The sequence below is a fragment of the Oryctolagus cuniculus genome, chromosome 2 (assembly GCF_051225735.1).
Source record: "Oryctolagus cuniculus isolate XC-2025 breed Fujian yellow rabbit chromosome 2, ASM5122573v1, whole genome shotgun sequence".
Classification (NCBI taxonomy): Eukaryota; Metazoa; Chordata; class Mammalia; order Lagomorpha; family Leporidae; genus Oryctolagus; species Oryctolagus cuniculus.
The window spans coordinates 161883747-161904864 of NC_142868.1; the positions used below are offsets into that span (position 1 = coordinate 161883747).

Here is a 21118-nt window from a genome sequence, read left to right on the forward strand (position 1 = left end):
GTCTTCATAATGAACTAAACAAAAAACCGCAGACAGAACTCTGGAGGAGGAAAGAATCGTGCTGATACCATCACTGATCATGGGCACTTCAAGCCGGTTAGCACTTTCTCACCACTGCACTCGGTTCCCGAACCCATCTGCCAAAAGCGAATCCCAAAGAGGTTAAATGACTACCTTGGGATCCGTCGCCAATTTGAACAGCACAAGCAGGGCTCCCATCTGTGTGGCCTTGGCCCATTGCCACTCACCAAGAAAGGCGAATGTAGCCAGACCAGGATGAAATGTCCCTCACTGAATCTCAGATCAAACAGATGAGACCATGCCAAGGGTGTAAGAAAGTCAAAAAGATCCACCCCTGTGTGCCACAGACCTTGCCAAAGCTGCCTTTGCCCAAAACCTTGATGAAGTTGAACTCATCCAGACCCAAGCGCTTGGCCTGGCCTTGCCGCACTTCACCGTTCTCGGGGCTCCCCAGCTGGCCGTCGGTGGATGATGCTGCCCGGTGTTCCTCCCCTCGGTTGTCAAATGACAAGGCCTTCCGGATGTTGTTTTCAAGTTCTTTTAATTCTAGGGCCAAGGGAAACAGGACATTGCATTAGTGCACACCCACGAGCCATTGTCATTAGGCCTCGGTACCCAGCATTTGCCCCAGGAGCTCTGCACCCATTTTCCAGGTCTTCGTAGCTACAGACCCAAGGAGGCATCCTTCATGCATTGCTTCCTTTGTTCGACACGCTTGCATCGGCACTGGGTGTACAGCAGGGCCACGTTTCGCAAAGGAGGACACACTCAGGCTCTGCCCTTACGAACTCCTCCTGCTCATACTGAACCTGGCCATCTTGTTGCAAGCTCCCTTTGCCTGGTAGCTATTTCATCACTCGAGGTATCGTAGAGAATCCGGCCCTTCTCTGGAAACCTGCACAGTCACAAAGGCAACAGGTCCCTTTCAAATGTCTTTTGAAGAACAACAACTGAGCAGTGACTGACACCACAGTAATCACTGGTGATACAGTTATTGCAACAGCTAGGCCTTCTGTAGATCTCTACTCGGCCATCCCACACAAGACTATCTAACAAAATGAGCAATGGGTTCATCATTAACGAAAGAATCGTTTCCCAGAGTAACACACTGCAAATTTATCTCTGATGGCGCAGGAATTCCTTGGGACAGTTTCATAATTTTGAGACAGTTTTGTGTCTCTCCAGAATGTGCGACTTGGGAGTGATAATGCTGGACAAGCCTTTGACCGCGTCTGTTTGAGGAAGCTTCCTTGTTGGCTATTCATTCACCAAGACAGGCACCCTTCTGTGTAGAAATGGGCACCAGGAGCGCAATCCCACGTTAAAGATGCTCGTGAGTGACTGGGATTACAGAAGGAAAACACAGACTATTAACCCCTGGGAACAGAATCAAGCATGCAGGACCACGTGCCACTTGACAGAAAGACTTCAGCCGCTTCTGAGAAGGGCGGGGGCCCATGGGAGTTCACTCAAGAAATCTGGCCATCTTTCTAGGCCTGGCATTTGGCTCCTCGGAGATGTGCCAGGGCAGTGGGGGGACAGAGAGGTGGGGACAGCTTCTGAGTCTACGGATACACCCCATGCTGACTCAGCAGCTGACATCACTCTTAACTAAGTAAAACTTCAGTCTCACCATAGAGCTAAAATCTCAGTCAGGAAATGGGTTTTAGCAGGCAGAACTTAGGTGTCTGGGAACATCAAAGTTGGAAGAAAATGACTAGGTGTTCTTCCGATGGAAGAGAGACAAACTCTGTCTTAATTCTTTTTGTTACAATGCTTTATTGTTGGCTCTTCATTCTTGCCAAGAGGGATTTCCTTGGCAGGAGTGCTCACGCCACTCTGGGAGATACTGGTGCCACACTGACTGGGGGGGAGGGGGAGGGCGGGGACGGCACGGTATCCTGCCCAGGCCACATAGCACAGTGAGCCGGAGTCAGGCCTAAAAACCCTGGTCACCTCTTGATCACCTGGGGTCTCCTTATTTGTCTCCTGGAGGTCTCGGCATTGAAATGGGAAATATGAATGTGCCTAGACAGGACCGAGATGACATCTACCAGTTTGGAGGTTCCAGTGCACCATCAGGTACTTTCAAATGGGTAAAGTCTTGCATGGAACTAAGTAGAGTTTGTGCAAAGACACCCAGAAGGGAGGCAGAGCAGCATGAGGAACTGAGACCAACTGTTGAGTGGCCTCAGGGTTGGCACAGGGCCCCTGAGGCTGTGCTACCTAGTCCCGGGTAAGAAGGGCTGAGCCACAAGCCACGGCCTCCAGGGAGGGTTCTAAGAATAGATCCTAGGAGTGGGACTCTCAGCTGTGGGGGGCATCACAGGCCCCCTCTTACCACTGATTTAGCTCTTGACCTTGGGACAAACCCTTGCAGTTCTTGGACCTTCGACTTCCCACCCTGTAACCTGGGGACAGTAAATGGAGCAGCAACAGAGATTCAGTGTGAGCATAAAACTGGGATCCCGAATACAGAAGGGCTACAGAAAATCCGGGGGCTACTGCTATGCTGTGACAGGCACCCCTGAGCCACAGAAGAGAGTGTCCCCTCCCCAGGGAGGTTTGTCCCAGTCACCAGAGGGGAGCTCTGACATCTGTGTATCATTCCTCTAGCCTCAGCACTGCAAGATGCCTGCAGAACCACGATGCCAATGACCAAAAGTATGCCTGCAGAACTTATAGTCTTGGGCATATCTAGGAGACGTTGGTGAGCCATGGAGGGGAGTCGGGCCTAATGCTGCTGGCTCCTACCCACTCCTTTCTCAGGCTCTCCTCCTGCTTACCTTTTTATTCTCACCCACCAAAGGTCCAGAGGAGATACCCTCTGCCACCTATCCCTCAAGTCAACCTGGTTGGGTTTTGAGTATGATGAGTGGAATCAAGGGGGAGGGTGATGCACTCAAGTGAGCAGGCTGAGGGCCAGACGCCGGCATGGCGTAAGAAGAGAAGGAGCCGTCTATGCCCCTCTCTCTACCTGCAGCCAGGGCAAGAGGCAAGGCAACACAAAGAGCCACAACGGCATCACACACATGCTCTCTCTGAGCCTGGTCTGGAAGGAATTCCAAGCAGGCACTGCCAGGGAGAGCCCAATCTTCAGGAAAGCCTTGTAGAAGGCAAGAACCACTACTACAGCAACAGGGATAAGGGGGTGGGAAGGTCTCCTGGTGCCGCTGGCTGTTTCAGCCCCCGAGGTCATTCCTAGGCAGAGGGGCCTCATGCGCTGTGGTCCTTCCAGGGACAGAGCCCAGAGGTAAGGAAGCAAATCTGTGGGTCTCACCCTGGTCACAGGGGGAGGTGGGTGCTGACTTGGACCGATCTTCCTCGGACGGTGAGCTTCCAGACGTGGGCTGTGGGGACTCGGCACCAGCGATGAGCTAGAGAGGAGGAGAGGGAAAAGTGATGGTTGTGAGTGCCCCTGAAGTCACAAGCATGAGGACAGTATCCCGAGAGCTGCACGAGTCCTCGTGCACTCTGAAAGCACAGGCTCAGGGTTTTGTTCGCCGATTCAAGGGGAGAAAACCAGGAGACTTCGGTTTGTTCGATTTTCGTTCCATCCAAATTCAAATGACCTTTGCAAGCACAGCTCAGCCCCAGCTCTTGCACAAAGCCACCCTCTGCTTATCCAAACACTGCACTTATCTCATCCCAATATGACACTGCACCCAATGGCTCTTGGGCGTTTATTCATTATCTTATTCAGTTGATAATATCTGCATGTGTATATTGTGTGGGGCTCTCTACTTAAGTGGACTACATGTTTGCTGAAGATAAGACTTCTATCTAGTACTTCTGTTGCACCAAAGTGATTTGCACAAAGTAATATGCATAAATAGATGCTCAATAAGTTGGTATCTGTTGGCAAATTTGAATGGAACACACCCAGCAAAGCCTGTTCAAGGGGTCACAGGAGGGGAACCAAAGTGGCAGCGAATCTGGTGCTGCTGCAAGAAGACCTTTCAGCTTCTGACCCAGCGCCCTTGTCTCCTGTCCTCTCCTATTCACTTGGAAATTTTACCAGCTTTTGTGCCTGAAGCAGCACAGCAATACAAATAGCAAGCCTAGAGTCCCTTAGCCTTTACCCTGCTCCTGCCTGAATAGCTCCTTGTGGGCTTCTGTTGCTGGAAGCCTCAAACGCAAGCTGGGCAGATGAAGTTCAACTACTAGTTCTCACTGCTAGTTTCAGAGTCCCTGCAAACACGGCAAAGAGGGCAGAGATGGAGTTCTCTGTTCAGTGTTCCATGACCATGAATGTTTCTGTCTTAATGTATTTCTAGCAAGCAAAAAAAAAAAAAAGCCTCCTGCCAAGGCTCTCTGGCACTCACACAGGTGTCCAGCGTCATCCTCTGAGTGTTTGCTCAGCTTGCCTCTCCCGTGGGGCCCTCGCGTACTGACACTCTGCAAGTTCAACGCCTTGGGTCAACAACTTAAGTCTGATCCCCACCAGTGGGACTGAACTGAGACAAGCCACCCAAATCTCCAAATTTCAGAGATACCTAAACCAGGGAGGACAGAGGTGTATCTGCAAACCTCATGAAGCAGATTTATTTATGGGAACAGGGACAAGAAGGGGATGAACACAATCCAACCCTTCCCAATCCAGGGGAGAAGACTCTTCCATGAGGTTCCAGGAAAAAGGCGTGGGTAGGGTCTAAGACACACAGGCCTCTTCGGGGCCAAGTGTAGGAGTCGAGGCTGTAGAGGCCCCAAGAGTCCGGCTTGCTTTCCAACACAGAGCACCGGAACACCTGACGCTGCTCGACGAAGACCACTCCCACCCACCCCTCACCAGGATTCCCTGCCCAGTTAACATGGTTCTGATTTTTTCATAACTTAACTTGTTAAAGTCCCCTTAAGTCTTGGAGTAAGGCTAAACAAGAGCCCTCAAACAAAAGGCTGTGAGTGCCTCCAGTTCTATCTACATGTGTGGGCCCTGGCAAACCAAAGTCACATGTTAGCCAGTGGATCTCTGGCTACCAGCACTCAGAATGTCCCCCGGGTAGAGACAGGGCTTGGTCCCCACAGAAAGCCCTGGGTGCTTCATGCTGTGGGACGTCAACCGTCCCCCCGGGCAGCTCAGTGCTGGCGCCATCACAAATCTTCTTGACTCCCTCCCTAGAAAAGAACGTGATTCCGGCTCTTCATCCATTTGTTCTCATTACAATGATGCTGCGGTGAGGTTTAGCCACTGGCATTGCTTTCATGCCAGCTCCCGAGCAGATAAGCCCATTTCCTTGTCTAACGTTAAGATGATTCTAGAAGGAATTCCAAAGTCCTCTTTGGAGCTTCAGTTTCTCTGAGAAACACCACACTGGAGGTTTGCTTTGTCACCCCCACCTTTGGAGACGAAGGAGGCTTCAGTGTTACCTGCTCGGCCTCTTTTTTTTTCCTTTAGTCACATTCTGTCTGTTAGTGAAATGGTACCATCTTATCTGAGGCACCATCTTAAGCCCTGGGCACCATCTTGGGCTCTGGCCCTGCCGCCATCTTGTACAATAAGCTTCAATACTAAACCCAGTCTGGCTTACTAGAAGTCAGGTGACCAAGTGGCCCAACCACAAGCGTCAGCTCCACCCCCACCCTAACAGGATTCGCTGTTCCCACATCCTTCCCTCTGCATAGCTACGTAAGACCTGTATTCCCAGCACAGGCTGCTGTTCTCTCGGGCATGGGGAGGCGGCCTGTTGGGTTTCCCCCACCCGACAATCAACCCTCTCCCTTACTCCAGTGTTTGCTGTGTTTTGTGGTGGTCTTTCACTGTTTTCAGTAAAATGCCTCAAACCCAGGCATCGTATAGCCTCACTGCAGAGCTCCAGGACGCCACCCAAAGGCAGTCACCTTTTTCCTCCTCTGGCCACTGTTGGTGATTTTGTCCGGAGTGACCCCCAGGTCGGCCAGCACTTTGGCGATTCCTCTGGCATCTACTCCGCAGTTGGGAGCCACGTTGGTCTCACATCGACGGTGAACATTCATTTTGCAGACTGTAAAGAGACATGGAGACAAATATCCAAATGTTCACAGCCTAGGAAATTCAACACACACCCCCCACTCTATTTTTTTCTGGTTGTAAAAATAGTATATGCTTGTCTGCTATAATGTGGAAAATGCAGAGAAAAAAATAGAAAAATAAAAATCATCCATCATCCTTCACACAGAACTAAAACCACCCTCAAACCACCTTCCAGAGATAATCACTGTTTCTAGTTACTTCCTTTGACATATATTAACTAAGACAAAATAAATAAGCATCAGATTTAAATTTTCTCTTGGTGGATGGTGTTCTGGCACAGTGGGTTAAGCTATCTCCTGCCGTGTCAGAATGCCATATAGGATTGCCAGTTGGAGTCTCAGCTGCTCCCTGCTAATGCACCTGGGAAAGCAGCAGACGATGGCCCAAACATGTGGGCCTCTGCCACCCATGTGGGAGACCCAGATGGAGTTCTGGGTCCCTGGCTTTAGTCTGGCACTTCTCTGGCTATTACAGACATTTGGGGAGTGAAGCTCTGTCTCTTCTCTCTATAATTTTGCCTCTCAAATAAAATACCCCCCCCTTTTTAAAGATCTTTTTAAAGGTTTTATTTATTTATTTGAGAGGTACAGTTACAGACAGTGAGAGGAAGAGACAGAGATAAAGATCTTCTTTCCATTGGTCCACTCCCCAAATGGCCACAATGGCCAGAGCTGCTCCGATCCAAAGCCAAGAGCCAGGAGCTTCTTCTGGGTCTCCCACACAGGTGCAGGCGCCCAAGGATTTGGGCCATCTTCCATGCTTTCCCAGGCCATAGCAGAGAGCTGGATTAGAAGAGGAGCAGCTGGGACCAGAACCGGTACCCAGAGGATTAACCCATTGCGCCATAGCACCGGCCCCCAAATCAACCTTTTTTTTAAGAAAGAAATCTATTTTTAAAAAACTACATTTCCTCTGGGGGAGCACAACTTTGGCTCTAGAAGAACTTAACTCTGTTCTTTGAAAAAAAGCTGATTTGGATTCTAGAGCCAAAGGGGTCCCATGTTCACAGTCCATTCCATTGCTCTACTGCAATGCTGGGATGTTACTGAGCAAGGAATGCCACGGTAGGATTTCTAAGGCTCCTTTCAGACTTCCAGTTGGATTTTAAAGGAAGCCCGTGCTTTGTCCATATTTCTCAGCTGTCCTTGGTATAAGACATGAAAGGGGCAAATACCAACTGCTCCCATTTCTGGTCTAGCAGATGAGGATCTTAGACGTCATCATTCAAACAAGGAAAGAAAAGAAAAACCAGCAACTCTTTTTAGTTCCATCAGTGAAGTGAGGTCACAAGGCCAGCTGGACAGGCAGACAGGCGGACAGGCAGGCAGGCAAACACAAAGCACCACAACTTACTGGAGCCCAAATCCCCCAGAGCCACCTCGGCAGGAACAGCAGCGGGGCAGGAAAACCTGAACGGGGGGAGGCTCAGTGTAGACAACTCAGAGTCAGAAACTCCAGGGGGACCAAGTCATGGGGTGTCCAGACTGCACGCGGTTTAGCTTCAGGAGCTGGACTGCCTTCTCACTTTTACTACAGGGAAAACTTCCTCACGCTTCCAGCAGGGGGAGGACATGGGCGAGAAGCATTTTGGAAACAGATCAAAACATTCTGCTCTGAACAGAGCCTGCCCTTCAGAGAAACTATTTTACTAAAGCATAAACTAAGCGGGGTTTTTATCAGATCCCAACCAAACCAGGGCAGGGAAACACCCAACTCCTGCTCCCTGAAGCCACCCGGTCCCACCTAGGACCAAGGAGAGACTGAGAAGCACTTGTCAAATTCACAGTCCGAAGGCACAAGTTCCGTAGCAGACAGGGATCCACTCACCAGAAAACTGAATGCCTCTCCTCCCCCATATCCGACTATCATGAGTAATGACCACAGTTCCTGTCACCCAGTACATCGTGTCCCGTTATCAAGAAACATTTGCAAGGTGTACTAAACAAACAACACCCCGCCACACACACACACACACACACACACACACACAGTTTGAACAGACAGAACAAGCATTGGAAACTTAAAACAGCTATGACTGATATGCTCAAGGTGCTAATGGATAAAGTTCAGAGCATGTAAAACCAAGGGCCAATGTAAGAAACATGGAAAGTCTAATGAAGAATCCAGGGGAAAATGCTAGAGAAAGAAAACACTGTGAAAGAAATGAAGAATGCCTTTGATGGGCTGATCTGCAGAGCAGACATGGTGGCGGAAAGAATCTCCAGCTCAAGGATATCTTGAAACAACTCTGAACATGCAAAGACAAAGAGAACAAAGCCAATGAACGCAATACCCCAGGACTGTGGATGGCCACAAATGGTGTAAGGTGCATAACGGGAATACCAGAAGAAAAAGAAACACGGGAACACAGGACATACTTGAAACAGTGGTTGAGATTTCCCCAACATCCAACCATGCTCTGAGAAGCTCAGAGAGCACTAACCAGGATAAATCCCCCTGGCAACCCACATGAGCACATCCTTTTCAAACCAACGGAAACTCAAAGACAGAGGGGGAAAAATCCTGAAAGAACCCAGAGGAAAAATCATCATACCTGCAGAGAAGCAAAGAAAAGAATTATGCCTGATGTTCCCTCAGAGGCCATGCAAACAAGAGAATGAACTGAACTATTTAAAGTGTTCAGAGAAAAAAACTCACTAGTGTGGGATTCTATACCTTGCAAAATTATCCTCCAAATGTGAAGGAGGAATAAAAACTTCAGACAACAAAACTGGGAGATTTGTGGGCAGCAGATAGGCCTGCCTAGCAACAAACAATAGAAGAGTAGGTGGATGATATAGGTCAGACTCTTTGGATCTGCGTGTAGAAAGGAAGACCACTGGAGAAGGAATAAGTGAAGATAATATAAAGGCTTCTTTTTCTGACCTGATCTAATAACAAATCGCATGCTCAAAATACTATCAACAATCTACTGCATTATGAATGATTATGTGTGCACATAAACATATCCAGCATTTTATATATTATATATGTATAATTATGTACTACTTTATCGTTCTCCAAGAGAACACAAACCTTTATGTATATTCACTTATCAGAGCATCAAAATACATGAAATAAAAAATACGCGAACTTTAAGAAGAAATGACTCTTACTGGTACAGACCTTACCATCCCTGCACCAGAACTGAACAGATCCAGCAGGCAGAAATAGCTGAAGCCAACAGAGCATCAGTCAACTGGATGCAGATGACATCATTCACAGCAGAATACACATTCTTTTTTTTTTTTTTTTTACAGGCAGAGTGGACAGTGAGAGAGAGAGACAGAGAGAAAGGTCTTCCTTTTGCCGTTGGTTCACCCTCCAATGGCCGCCACGGCTGGCACGCTGCGGCCGGTGCACCGTGCTCATTCAAAGGCAGGAACCAGGTGCTTCTCCTGGTCTCCCATGAGGTGCAGGGCCCAAGCACCTGGGCCATCCTCCACTGCACTCCCGGGCCACAGCAGAGAGCTGGCCTGGAAGAGGGGCAACCGAGACAGAATCTAGGGCCCCGACTGGGACTAGAACCCAGTGTGCCGGCGCCACTAGGTGGAGGATTAGCCTATTGAGCCATGGCAGTGGCCAGAATACACATTCTTATCAAAGCTACAGACACAGTCACCAAGGCAGACCACACCTTAAAACAACAGATATCAAACAATGTCTGCTTTCAGACCACAATGGACTTAATCAGAGATCAACAACAGAAAGATAACTGGGGTGGTGGGTGGCGCCGTGGCGTAGTGGATAAAGCTGCAGCCTGCAGCGCCTGCTTCCCATATGGGCACTGGTTTGTGTCCGGGCTGCTCCACTTCCAATCTAGCTCTCTACTGTAGCCTAGGAGAGCAGTAGGTCATGGCCCAAGTCCTTGGGCCCCTGTACCCACGTGGGAGACCTGGGGGAAGCTCCAGGCTCCTGGCTTCGAATTGGCCCAACTCCAGCCGTTGCAGCCATTTGGGGAGTGAACCAGCAGATAGAAGATCTCTCTCTCTGCCTCTACCTCTCTGTAACTCTCCCTTTCAAATAAAGAAATAAATCTTTAAAAAAGAGTTAAATTTTTTTAAAAAAAGATAACTGGAAAAACCAAACTACTTAGTGATCAAATGCCACACTGCTAAATAATACATGGATCAAAGAAGAAATACCAAGAGAAATTTTAAAGTATTTTCAATTGATTGAAACTAAAATCCCAAAATAGCACAATTAGTGAGACATAGCCAAAGCAGTGCTTCAGGGAAATATTATAGCATTGAATGCATATGGTAGAAAGAAAATAATCTAAAAGTCAATCATCTAAGCTTGTGTTTTGGGAAATGAGAAAAAAGAAGAGCAAATTAAATTCAATGAGGGAAAAGTGATAAGAAGCTGGTTCCTTGAAAATATCAATAAAATCAGTAAGCCTCTAGCAGAGAGCGTGCGGGGTGGGGGGACACAAATTGTTAGTATCAAAAGTGAAAGGGTTTTTACTACAGATGCCATGAATATTAAAATGATAAAAAGACTATTAACAATTTATGTCCACACATTTTATAGCATACATGAAATGGACTGATTCCTTGAAAAACACAACCAGTCAAAATTCACACAACAGGAAATGGACAATACAAATAAGCCTGTCCCTAGTAAAAAAAAAAAAATGCATTCAATATTAATAACTCCCCCAAACAGAAAACACTAGGCCCAAATTATGAATTCTAACAAACACTTAAGGAAGAAATTATACCAACCTGCTATCATCTCTCCCAGAAGTTAGAATACTCACATATCCTAACATATTTTATGAGTTGACCATTACCCTACTACCAAAACAATCCAAGGACATTACAAGAAAAAAAAAAAACTTCTCATGAACATAGATGCAACATCCCCAACAAAATACCAGCAAACAGAATCCAACAATATATACAAAGAGCTAGATATTACTACCAAATGAAATTTATCCCAGTACGTAAGGCTGGTTCAACATTTAAATCCAACTAATGTAATCAATCATATCAATGTACTAAAAAAGAAAAACCAAATGATCCTATCAACAGAAACAAAAAACACATTTGACAAAGTCCAATGCCCATTTACAATAAAATATCTCAACAACTGGGCAAGAAAGGAACAATCTCAACTTATAGAATATCTTTTAAGAAAAACCCTAGAGGGGCTGGCCGTGTAGTACAGCAGGTTAAGCCTCTGCCTGAGACGCAGGCATTCTATCTGGGAGCCAGTTTGAGACCTGGCTGCTCCACTTCCATTCCAGCTCCCTGCTGATGGCCTGGGAAAGCAGCGGAGGATGGCCCAAGTAGGGACCCAGGAAGAAGTTCCTGGCTCCTGGCTTTGGTCTGGCCCAGCTCTGGCTGTTGCAGCCATTTGGGGGAAAGAACCAGAAGATGAAAGAAAGATCAATTTCTCTCTTTCTTCTCTCTTTCTTTCTCTCTTTCTCTTTTTCTCTCTGTCTCTGTCTCTGTCTCTATTCCTCCCTCCCTCTCTCCTCTCCCCTCTCCCTTCTCCTCTTCTCCCCCCACCATTCCGGGCTCTATAACTCTTTCAAATAAATAAAACATAAATCTTTTAAAACAAATCTTACAGTTGACCACACATTTAATGCTATGAAACTAGATTAGAAAAAGTCAAGGATGTCTGCTCCTACCACTCCTTTTCAACTCTATGCCAGCTGTCCTAACTGATACAGTAAGACAAAGAAAGGAAATACAAGGGGACAGTGTGTGGTGCAGCAGGTTAAGCCACTGCTTGTGCTGCAGGTATCCACATTGGAAGTGCTGGTCCAAGGCTCAGCTTCCCTGCTTATGATCCAGAGTCCTGCTGAGGGGCCTGGGAAAGCAGCAGATGATGGCCCAAGTGCTTGGGTTCCTGCCACACATCCATATGGGGGACCCGGACGGAGGTCCCGGCTCCTGGCTTCAGCGTGGCCCAGCCCTGGCTGTTGTGGGCATCTGGGGAGTGAACTGGGAGATGGAAGATTCTTTCTCTTTAATTCTCCCTCGTCCTCTCTTTCTGTCACTCTTTCAAATAAATACTTTTTAAAAAAAGAAAATAAAGGAAGAGAAAAGAAAAAGTATACTGATATAAAGGAAGAAATAAGGTTGTCTTAGCTAGCAGATGACTTAATTATATAGGCAGAAAATCTGAAAGAATAGGGGGTGGGGGTGGGGGACCCTGGAACCTGTAAGTGACTACAGCAAGGTTTTAGGATCCAAAGTTAATCTACAGAAGTAACTGCTCATGTATAGAAAAACTAAGTATATTACAATGTGGGTTCTTCCAAACTTGATCCATAAAACCAACACAATGAAACCAAAATTCCAGCAAGTTATTCTGTAAATATCTACATCCAATTCTACAGTTTATGTAGAGAGGTAGGAGATCTAAAATAGTCAACACAATATTGGAGAAGAGCAAAGTTGGAAGACTGACACCCCCCAATTTCAAGACCTACCAGACAGCCACCAGCAAGCAGGACAGTGTGCAACTGGTGAACTCAAGGGCATGTAGAACAATGGAAGAGGACAGAGAGGCCAGAAACAGACTCACAAAAATATGGTCACCTGATCGCTGATAAAGGAGCAAACGCAATGCAATGAAGCCAAAGTTGTATTTTCAACAAATAGTGCTGGAGCAGTTACTCCTACACACACACACACACACACACACACACACAATGAATAGACACACAGAACGTACATATTTCACAAATATCACCTCAAAACGAATCACAGACCTAAATGTAAAACAAAAAACTCCAATTGTAGAAGATAACATAGGAGAAACTCTAGATGACCTCGGCTACGGAGACGACTTTTTAGATATGACACCAAAGACATTATCCATTAAGGAACTGACTGATAAGCTGGACTTCAGAAAAAATTTTAACATTCAGCTCTGCAAAGTTACTGTTAAGAGAACAAGAAGACGGGGCCGGCGCTGTGGCATGGCAGGTGAAGCCGCCGCCTGCAGTGCTGGCATCCCATATGGGTCCTGGTTCGCGTCCAGGCTTCTCCACTTCCAATCCAGCTCTCTGCTGTGACCTGGGAAGGCAGTAAAAGATGGCACAAGTCTTTGGGCCCCTGCACCCACGTGGGAGACCCAGAGGAAGCTCCCGGCTACTAGCTTCGGATCGGCACAACTCCAGCTGTTGTGGTAAATTGGGGAGAGAACCAGCCGATGGAAGATGCCTCCCCCACTCCATCTCTCCTTCTCTTTGTATAACTCTGACTTGCAAATAAATAAATCAATCTTTTAAAAAAGAGAGAGTGAGAACAAGAAGACAAACCACAGATGGAGAGAAAATATTTACAAAAGATAAATCTTCTAATAAAGGACTATTGTCCAGAGTAGACCAAAAAAAGACTTAAAACTTGGCAATGACAAAATGAACAAACCAACTTAAAAACAGGCCAAAGGCCTTAGCACACTCAGCACCACAGCAGAGATGCAGGTGCAGATAGTCGCGGGAGAGGAGCTCCCCATCATACTCACTCGGGTCCTGCCTATTAGAACGAGACACCACTACACGCCCACGAGGATGACTGAAGCAGAGAACACAGCAACACAGATGCCGGCAAGGAGGTACATCAACAGGAACTCATAGTCACTGCTGGTGAGACTACAGAATACAGCCCCTCAGGAAAGCACCCGGGCAGATTCTTCCACAGCTAATCCTGTGACCCAGCAGTTCACTCCTGCTACTGCTCAAGTGGGTTGAAAACTATGTCCATAAAATCCCGCACATGGGGGCTGGCACTGTGGTGTAGCAAGGTTAAACCTCCACCTGTGACACTGGCATCCCATATGGGCACTGGTTCAAGACCCAGTTGCTCCACTTCCCAACCAGCTCCCTGCTAATGTGCCTGAGAAGGCAGCGGAGGATGGCCCAAGTCCTTGGGATCCTGCACCCAATGAGGGAGCCCTGGAAGAAGCTCCTGGCTTCAGCTGGGCCCAGCCTGGGCCATTCCAGCCAACTGAAGAATGAACCAGCAGATGGAATCAATCAATCAATCAATCAATCAATCTCTCTCTCTCTCTGCCTCTCCTCTGTGTACCTCTGACTTTCAAATAAATAAATAAATCTTTTAAAAAAGATTTATTATGAGCTATTAAACTATGAAAAGACATAGACTAACACTGAATGCATACTACTAATGAGAGGGGTCCATGTGGAAGGCTGACACTGTGTGATTCCAACTACATCACACTGGAAAAAAGGCAAAACCACAAACACAGTGTGAGGATCAGTGGCTGAGGGGGTCAGGAGAGAGCAAAGGGTGACGAGGCTGAGACAGGGAGTTTTCAGGGCAGTGAAACCACACTGACACCATGATGGTGGAGTCACGCCATTAAACACCCACCCAAACTCAGGAACACACAGCACCGATAGTGAACCTTCAGGTAAACTACGGGCTCTGAATGAGAACCATGTGTTGGTGTGGGTCCATCAGTGAACAAATGTCCAACTGTAGTGTGAGACACTGGTGGTGGGGGTGGGGGAACGTATCCATCAGAAGGGGCAGGGGCTGGATGGAAATCTTTCAACCCTCTGTTCGGTTTTCCTGGGAACTGAATACTGTCCTTAAAAATATCAACTCTATTCAAACAACTGTAAAGACTTTTCCTGGGGGTAGAATTGGGCAGGATGGACCAGACTCTCTTCTTGCCCTGAATAACCTGGCCACTGGCCTGGAGGTGGGGACAGTGCAGGATCTCCCAGTGCAGGTTTGCAGGGTGCTACTGAGCTGAGGATTCCATGGGGCTCTCAGCAAGGGCGCAGCGGTGGTGGTGGGCAGCTGGCTTTCTCAGACAACAACAAACCAACAAGAAAGCCCGGCCACAGCCTGGCCAGGGCCCTGATTTGACTACACTGAGTCATCACGACCCTCAGCCCGATCCGATGTAAGGACTTCAAACAGCAGCGCTCCGCGGGCAACCCCGTCTCATTTCCCTAAAGCCACCCCTTGGCACTCATGCCTTCCCTGCTCTGCCCGCCACCTCACGAAAGCTCCCTTCTGCCTCTCTGAGCTGACGGAAAGGACAAGAACACAGGAGCCAAATTAGAGAATTTCCTGGCAAAGGCAACGGATTTATTCCCATAATTTAATCACTAGCGCCCTCTGGTGTTAAAATGCCAGTTCTGTCTTTCCTGACAAGGAAAGCATTTCTTTGAGGACTTTGCTTTATGTTATTTCTTATTCTGAGAAATTTAATTATTTTAATTGAAATGCAGAGAGAAAGACAGATACAGATCAATGTCCCATCCACTGGTTCACTCCCCAAATGCCCATATCAGCCACGGGTGAAATAGGCTGAAGCCAAGAGCCTGGAACCCCAACCTGGTCTCCCACGTGGATAGCAAGAACCCACCTACCTGAGCCACCCTGCTTCCCCCCACAGCGCACATTAGCAGACGCTGGGTCAGAAGCAGAGCCAGGGCTAGAACCAGGCACGGCCAATAAGGGATGTAGGCATCCAAGCTGCTCCTTAGCCACCAAATTCCATCCTCCGCTTTTTAAAGACTCTTACTCTGGGAGACCTATGCAATCGTCTAAATATGTAAAAATAAAAATCTCAAAGACACATCAGTTACACTGGGTTAACAGGAGACAGTGAGTTTGAAAGGGCTTTAAGTGACAAGTCTGAACACACCCAGGAAGTGGAGCTGAAATAACTCAGGAAGCCACATGGCCCCCAGAAGCTGGGGGTGACTCTGGGGGCTGCCGACGAGCAAGGGAAGGTGGATGTTCCACTGAGAACCCAAGGACACCTGGGGCGCACTGGCAGCCAAGTGGCTGTGTGAGCCTCCCACATGCTCCCACCCATTACAGTGGGGAACGTCACAGCCAAGGTCAGGCAGCCCTGGGTTGCCCTCTACGGCGCCTCTCTCCAGGATGCCTCTTGTTCGCTGCCACTGCTTCACCCGGGAGAAGATGCGCTGGAGAGAAACAGAGCGACGTGGCCAGAGCTCCCATACAAGGAGAGGCGCGATTCTACTTGTACCCAGACACTGCTCACTCTTCCGTTGAGCATCTACTATGAGCTGGGTGCGGCTGCAGCACAGATCCGGGCTCAGGCACACTGACTTTCGTCTTCTGTTATACATCCGACCATCCTGTGGAAAATGGCTTTCTGTCTGTGTTTCCATCCTTTTCATGGCTGAGATTAAAGCCAGGGTGGCAGCGAGATGATTCAGTCTATTGGAAATTCTTCCAAAGCCAGCCGGCTCTCTGAGAACAGAGACAAAGCCATGCCCAAGGAGAGGCTCCAGCCGTTGGATGCTGCCAGAGATGTCTCAGGTTAGGGATGTCAAGGGAATCTGACCCCTAGGGGGAGCCAGGGCAGTGGTCTGGACAACTGGAGACTGGTGTAAGGGAAGCAGGCGGGTGGGCAGGGGAGAGCCTACAGGGACCCAGGCAGACGAGGAGTGGGAAGGTTAGAGGGGCTGCCCCTTGGGCCCCAGGCATCGCCAGATGCTACTGCACAGGACATCAAATCCACCACGAACACTCTGTGGCTTCTCAGTGCTGAGACTGGACTGCCCCTTCCACCCTGCCTCAACCAGACACCCACTCCCCCTGCTAGGTCCCTCCCCGCACCGAGGTCTAGCTTAAGCCCCTCTCCCCCAAGCCTTTCCAGTCCATGCCAGCCCTGCTGGCCTCTCTGTCCCAGACCTGCCTGCCTTCTGACTCACTGCTCTACTTATGTAATTTACTATGCTGTAGCACACAGGTTTGCAGAAGGCTAAAGTGATGCTTCGTCTGTGGAGTCTTCCTGGTGGCTCGCAGAAACCAGGATGCTGTTGATTTCCATGGATTTGACTCCACGGGAATCAGTAATTCTTAGGCAGCATCGGTGACAACCGACAGCTCTCAGAGCAGATTCCAATAGGAGACTGAAGCCCTAACCTCACCGCAGGCACTTTCTCGCTGACGGTGCAGAATTAAATGTCAATGCAAACGAAGGCGAAACAAACAACAGACAGCAATCAAAGCGCCCTCTGTCATTCACCCTCAAGGACAAGGCCTTAATGTTACTGCAGGAGGTTTGGTAGACGCTGGGCCTGGGGATGGCAGAGAGAAGAATATAAAGCCGGACACAATACAAAGGCACACACTGGAGCTGTGCTGGAATCTTTCACCTTGCACATATCACCTGCATTCTTTTTGAAAAAAAAAAAAATCTAAAAATATAAAGAAAATTTGAAGTTATAGCCACAGGTTTAGTTGTTGAAAACAAAGAAAGAACTGACATTTCAGAAATGACAAGAATAAAAATTCTATAATTTTTTGTGTTTAAATATCCAAAGTGCCTTTTTAAAAGATTTATTTATTCAGGAAAAAGGCAGAGTTACTCAGAGGCAGAGGCAGGAGAGAGAGAGAGATCGATCAATCTTCCATCTGCTGGTTCGCTCCCCAGATGGCCACAATGGCCAGAGTTGTGCCAATCCGAAGCCAGGAGCCAGGAGCTCTTCCAGGTCTCCCACGTGGGTGCAGGGGCACAAGCACTTGGGCCATCTTCTACTGTTTTCCCAGGCCACAGCACAGAGCTGGATCAGAAGAGGAGCAGCCGGGTCTTGAACAGGTGCCCATACGGGATGCCAGCGCTGCAGGCAGTGGCTTTACCGGCTATGCCACAGCACCAGCTCCCAAAAAGCCTTTTTTAAAAGGAAGGGCAGAAAGACAGAAGAGAGGCAAGAAAGGAGGTGGGAGGGCGGGGATCAGGCAGCCACTCCCTGAGGTCCGCAGCTCAGAGCACTCTGTCACGGGTGCCCTCAGCAGCAGCAAGGCTGCGGGGTGGGGGGTGGGGGGGCACCCAGCCACGGTGACTTGCATGCCATCCCCCATCCGGCAGGAAGCCACTCAGGACCAGGGCAGCTCCCCAGCCCCTAGCCTGCGATCCCTAGAGCCACAGTGTTCCAGGGTGGGAGGGTCCCTTTCTTCTTGACTTCCTAGAGAGCAGGCAACAGCCTAGGACTTGGCAGCCTCAGCGGAGGGCAGTCATTAGGCGAGAGCAGAGTGCAGCGGAAGCTAAAAGGGGATCGATCCTTCAGCAATCTCCAAGGCAGGCCCTGCGGGAAGGCACCTTCCTCAGCCCCAAGAAGCAACTGCAGTCCTGGCGGACAAAGGCAGGTGCAAAGGAACCTCCGCAGACGGGGATGCTAAGAAATAAGGCCTGTGCAGGCGTCCGAGGGCCAGACCGCAAGCCTTCTGGTTCAGTCACCCCTGGCTGTCTGACGCCTTCAACAGCTGTGCTGGGGCATGGGCAGTCATGAGAAACAGGGGTGGGGGCAGGGCAGCTGAGAAGACCACCTTCTTCAGAAAAGGAAACAAAAGCTGTAGGGGGATTTCTGTCCCCACAGGGGACTGGCAGAAAAGGGTGCCAGATAAGGTCACTGAGCAGCAGAAAGGGACAAAAGCAAAAACCAAAAGGGATCCAAAGAGCCCAGCACCCAGGGCTGCTAGCACCAGGACCCTGCATGGCAATTTCTAGGCCGTTCACAGTGCTTGGAGGTCACAGGTGGCCCCAAGACCGGCGAGAAGCCCACACCCTGCGTGCACCTGAATCTAAGACAAAGGAGAGGAGTGACGTATTTTCCCTGCTCACTTAGCGCCAGTGGTTTACTGCCCTCGGTTACGGAGCTCAGGAATGAAACGACTGTGAGAGCATCCTCCAAGGGTCTGGTCCCCGTGTGACTGTGGGCAAGGAAAGCAGAGCCCAGAGCCCAGACGCTGGCCGCACCCCCGCCCCTGCCCCCGGGCTCCTGGTTGAGTGCCCTTTTGCACATGGCTCAATCTTTCCAGTTCTCCGTTCTCTCAGCAATAAAGCAGAAGCAGTCAAGCTCCTTCAAGAGGGACAGTCCCAGGAGAACACACACACACACACACACACACACACGTGTGTGTGCGTACTTGCACTTCCGTGCCTGGACAGCTGGAGGCTCAAAGGAGAGTGGCCAAGACAATCTCCGGGATCCACATGCACTTGAAAATCCTAGTTTGCTGAAGATCCTGGAACCCGTTCCCAGGAGTAGGAATTCACAACAGAGCAGAAGCCACACAGCAGCAGCCAAAGGGCTGATTCCAACCCGCACCAGGGAGCAGTGGGAGCAGCACCAGCCCAGGACAAGCAGCGGCAGGCACAGCAGAGGAGAGGACCTGGCTGAGTCCCTGCTGAGCAGGAGAGGGTGAAGGCCCTGGTCAAGGACAGGTGCAGAACCAGACGGCCTGGCTTTAAACTCCAGCTCCACAGGGGCTTGCTTGGGGACCCCCACCCAGATCACTTTAGGGTCCTGGAGACCCTCAATTCTGACCAGCCTTGGCCTTGCAGCCCCCGTGAGGCCTGGCTCCCCGTGAACAGGCAGGGTGCTCTCAGCTCCCTCGGCTCTGCATCCTTGCCTTAGCGGGTGCAGGAGCGTTTCCTGCCCAAAGTGCTGAGCCCACAATCCCTGGGCCCTGCCTTCTTCCAGGGTCATCCAGGGACTCAGGGCCATGGTGGCGACATCTAGGCTGCTTTCTTAAAATATCAATATTTATGAGATGATTGTATCTTCGTTTAGATTCCCTAGAAAGATCAATAATTAATATATTTACTGCAAACCAGACATCACCTCATCCGAGGCCCCTCCAAAGCAGGCGCTGCAGTGGTTCCCAGCAGCCACGTTCAGCTTTCCACAAAAATGCATCGCGCCTCTGCGACAGAGGCTCCGGCCTCCTGAGCCCGCCCCTCCTCCCTCTCTGGTTCTCACCTCACCTAATGCCCAGAAGGACTTCCCCTGCTCCCTCCAGGATGCCCAGCCAGCGAGAACACTGGATGGGGAGCCCAGGCCGGCTTTGCTCCCTGACCCTGGCTGGAGGCAGCCGCTGGGAAAGTCACAGGGGACGTGGCCACGTGACAGGTCACGCTTCCCCATCCCCAGCCAGGGCATCTGCTGTCCTTACTGCAGGTCTGTCCAAGCTTCGCTGCCCCCCTCCTGCCTCCCACACCCCAACTTCTCCCCTCCACCTCCAAAAGCACCTGCGACCCCAGCAGACAAGGGAAGTCTCTCTGCAGAGCCCTCGGCAGAGTCAGTCCTTAAATGATGGCTCTGCCCGGTCATCGCCCCAGACGGCTGTTCCTGACGCCAGACCCGCGTCTGCACTCAGGCCGGCTCTTCCGGCTCCTGCCCCATCTTCAAGGATGGGCATGTGGCTTTCCCCACGAGGCCTGGTGCCTCCTCTGCCCCTGCTCCCTCTGTGGCCACGAATGGCCTCCTCATTCCTCACCTTTCCCATGTCACCTTGAGCCACTGCCTAGCAGCCTTTGGGCACCACTCCGCACGAACTTTCTATTTGTTATTCCCCTGTTCTTGTGGCTCTGCTTGCCCGCACGATCATCCTCAGGTGCTGGTGACTGCCCCTCCCCACCCCCTGCCCGGTGTCACCTCTGACTCTTCCCCCTTCCCACTAGCGGTCGTCCCCTGGAAGGATGACATCGGCCTCACAGCTGTGCCTGCTGCTGACGCGTGGCTCAGACCCAAATCGAGATGCACAGCCCAGATCTGTCCCCCTCACTTTCAATGAGCGTGTCCCACGGGTGCACGGCTCCTTGTAAATTTCCCACCAGCATCCCAAGTTCACACCCCCCAGCTGGACGCCACCACTTCTGCTTCTGGGCCTACTCCCTCTGGGTCCCCATCCCCGTGAATGGCATCACCAGGTTCCAAGCCAGATCCAGTCACCACGTCCACCAAATCACCCCTCTCCATGTTGAAGTGCTTCGCCTGTGTTTCCATGGCAACCATTCCCTTTCTTCCAGTTCTCATAATTTCTCATTGGAATCTCTTCCATGAGTAATTTATTCACATCTTTTAGAGCATTTTTTTCTTACACTTTACTTAGGATTCTAATATTTTCCACAATGGAAATTTATTCATAATACATTCAGTACAAACCATAAGATAGTGTTTTTAAGTGATGTCCATTCAATAAACCCTTTGAGTGGCGGGACCAGCTTAAGGCATTGAGCACTTGCTTAGGGCCTAGGAATATATCCTCATCCTCCCATATTGGGTGCTTCTACCCATGGCCCTATGACCACTCCTTCATGCTG

General features: G+C 49.6%; 1 protein-coding gene across 4 annotated transcripts in view; it reads right to left on the reverse strand.

Annotated features, from left to right (window-relative positions):
* The window catches only part of PRKCE (protein kinase C epsilon), a 505242-nt gene that overhangs the window by 167590 nt on the left and 316534 nt on the right, over positions 1–21118 (reverse strand). For all 4 annotated transcript variants that reach the window (XM_089324376.1, XM_089324379.1, NM_001082274.1 and 1 more), the window contains 3 exon segments: positions 5860–6002; positions 3302–3398; positions 371–567 (listed from right to left, as the gene is read on the reverse strand). In XM_089324376.1, the coding sequence (XP_089180502.1) occupies positions 371–567; positions 3302–3398; positions 5860–6002 (437 nt within the window).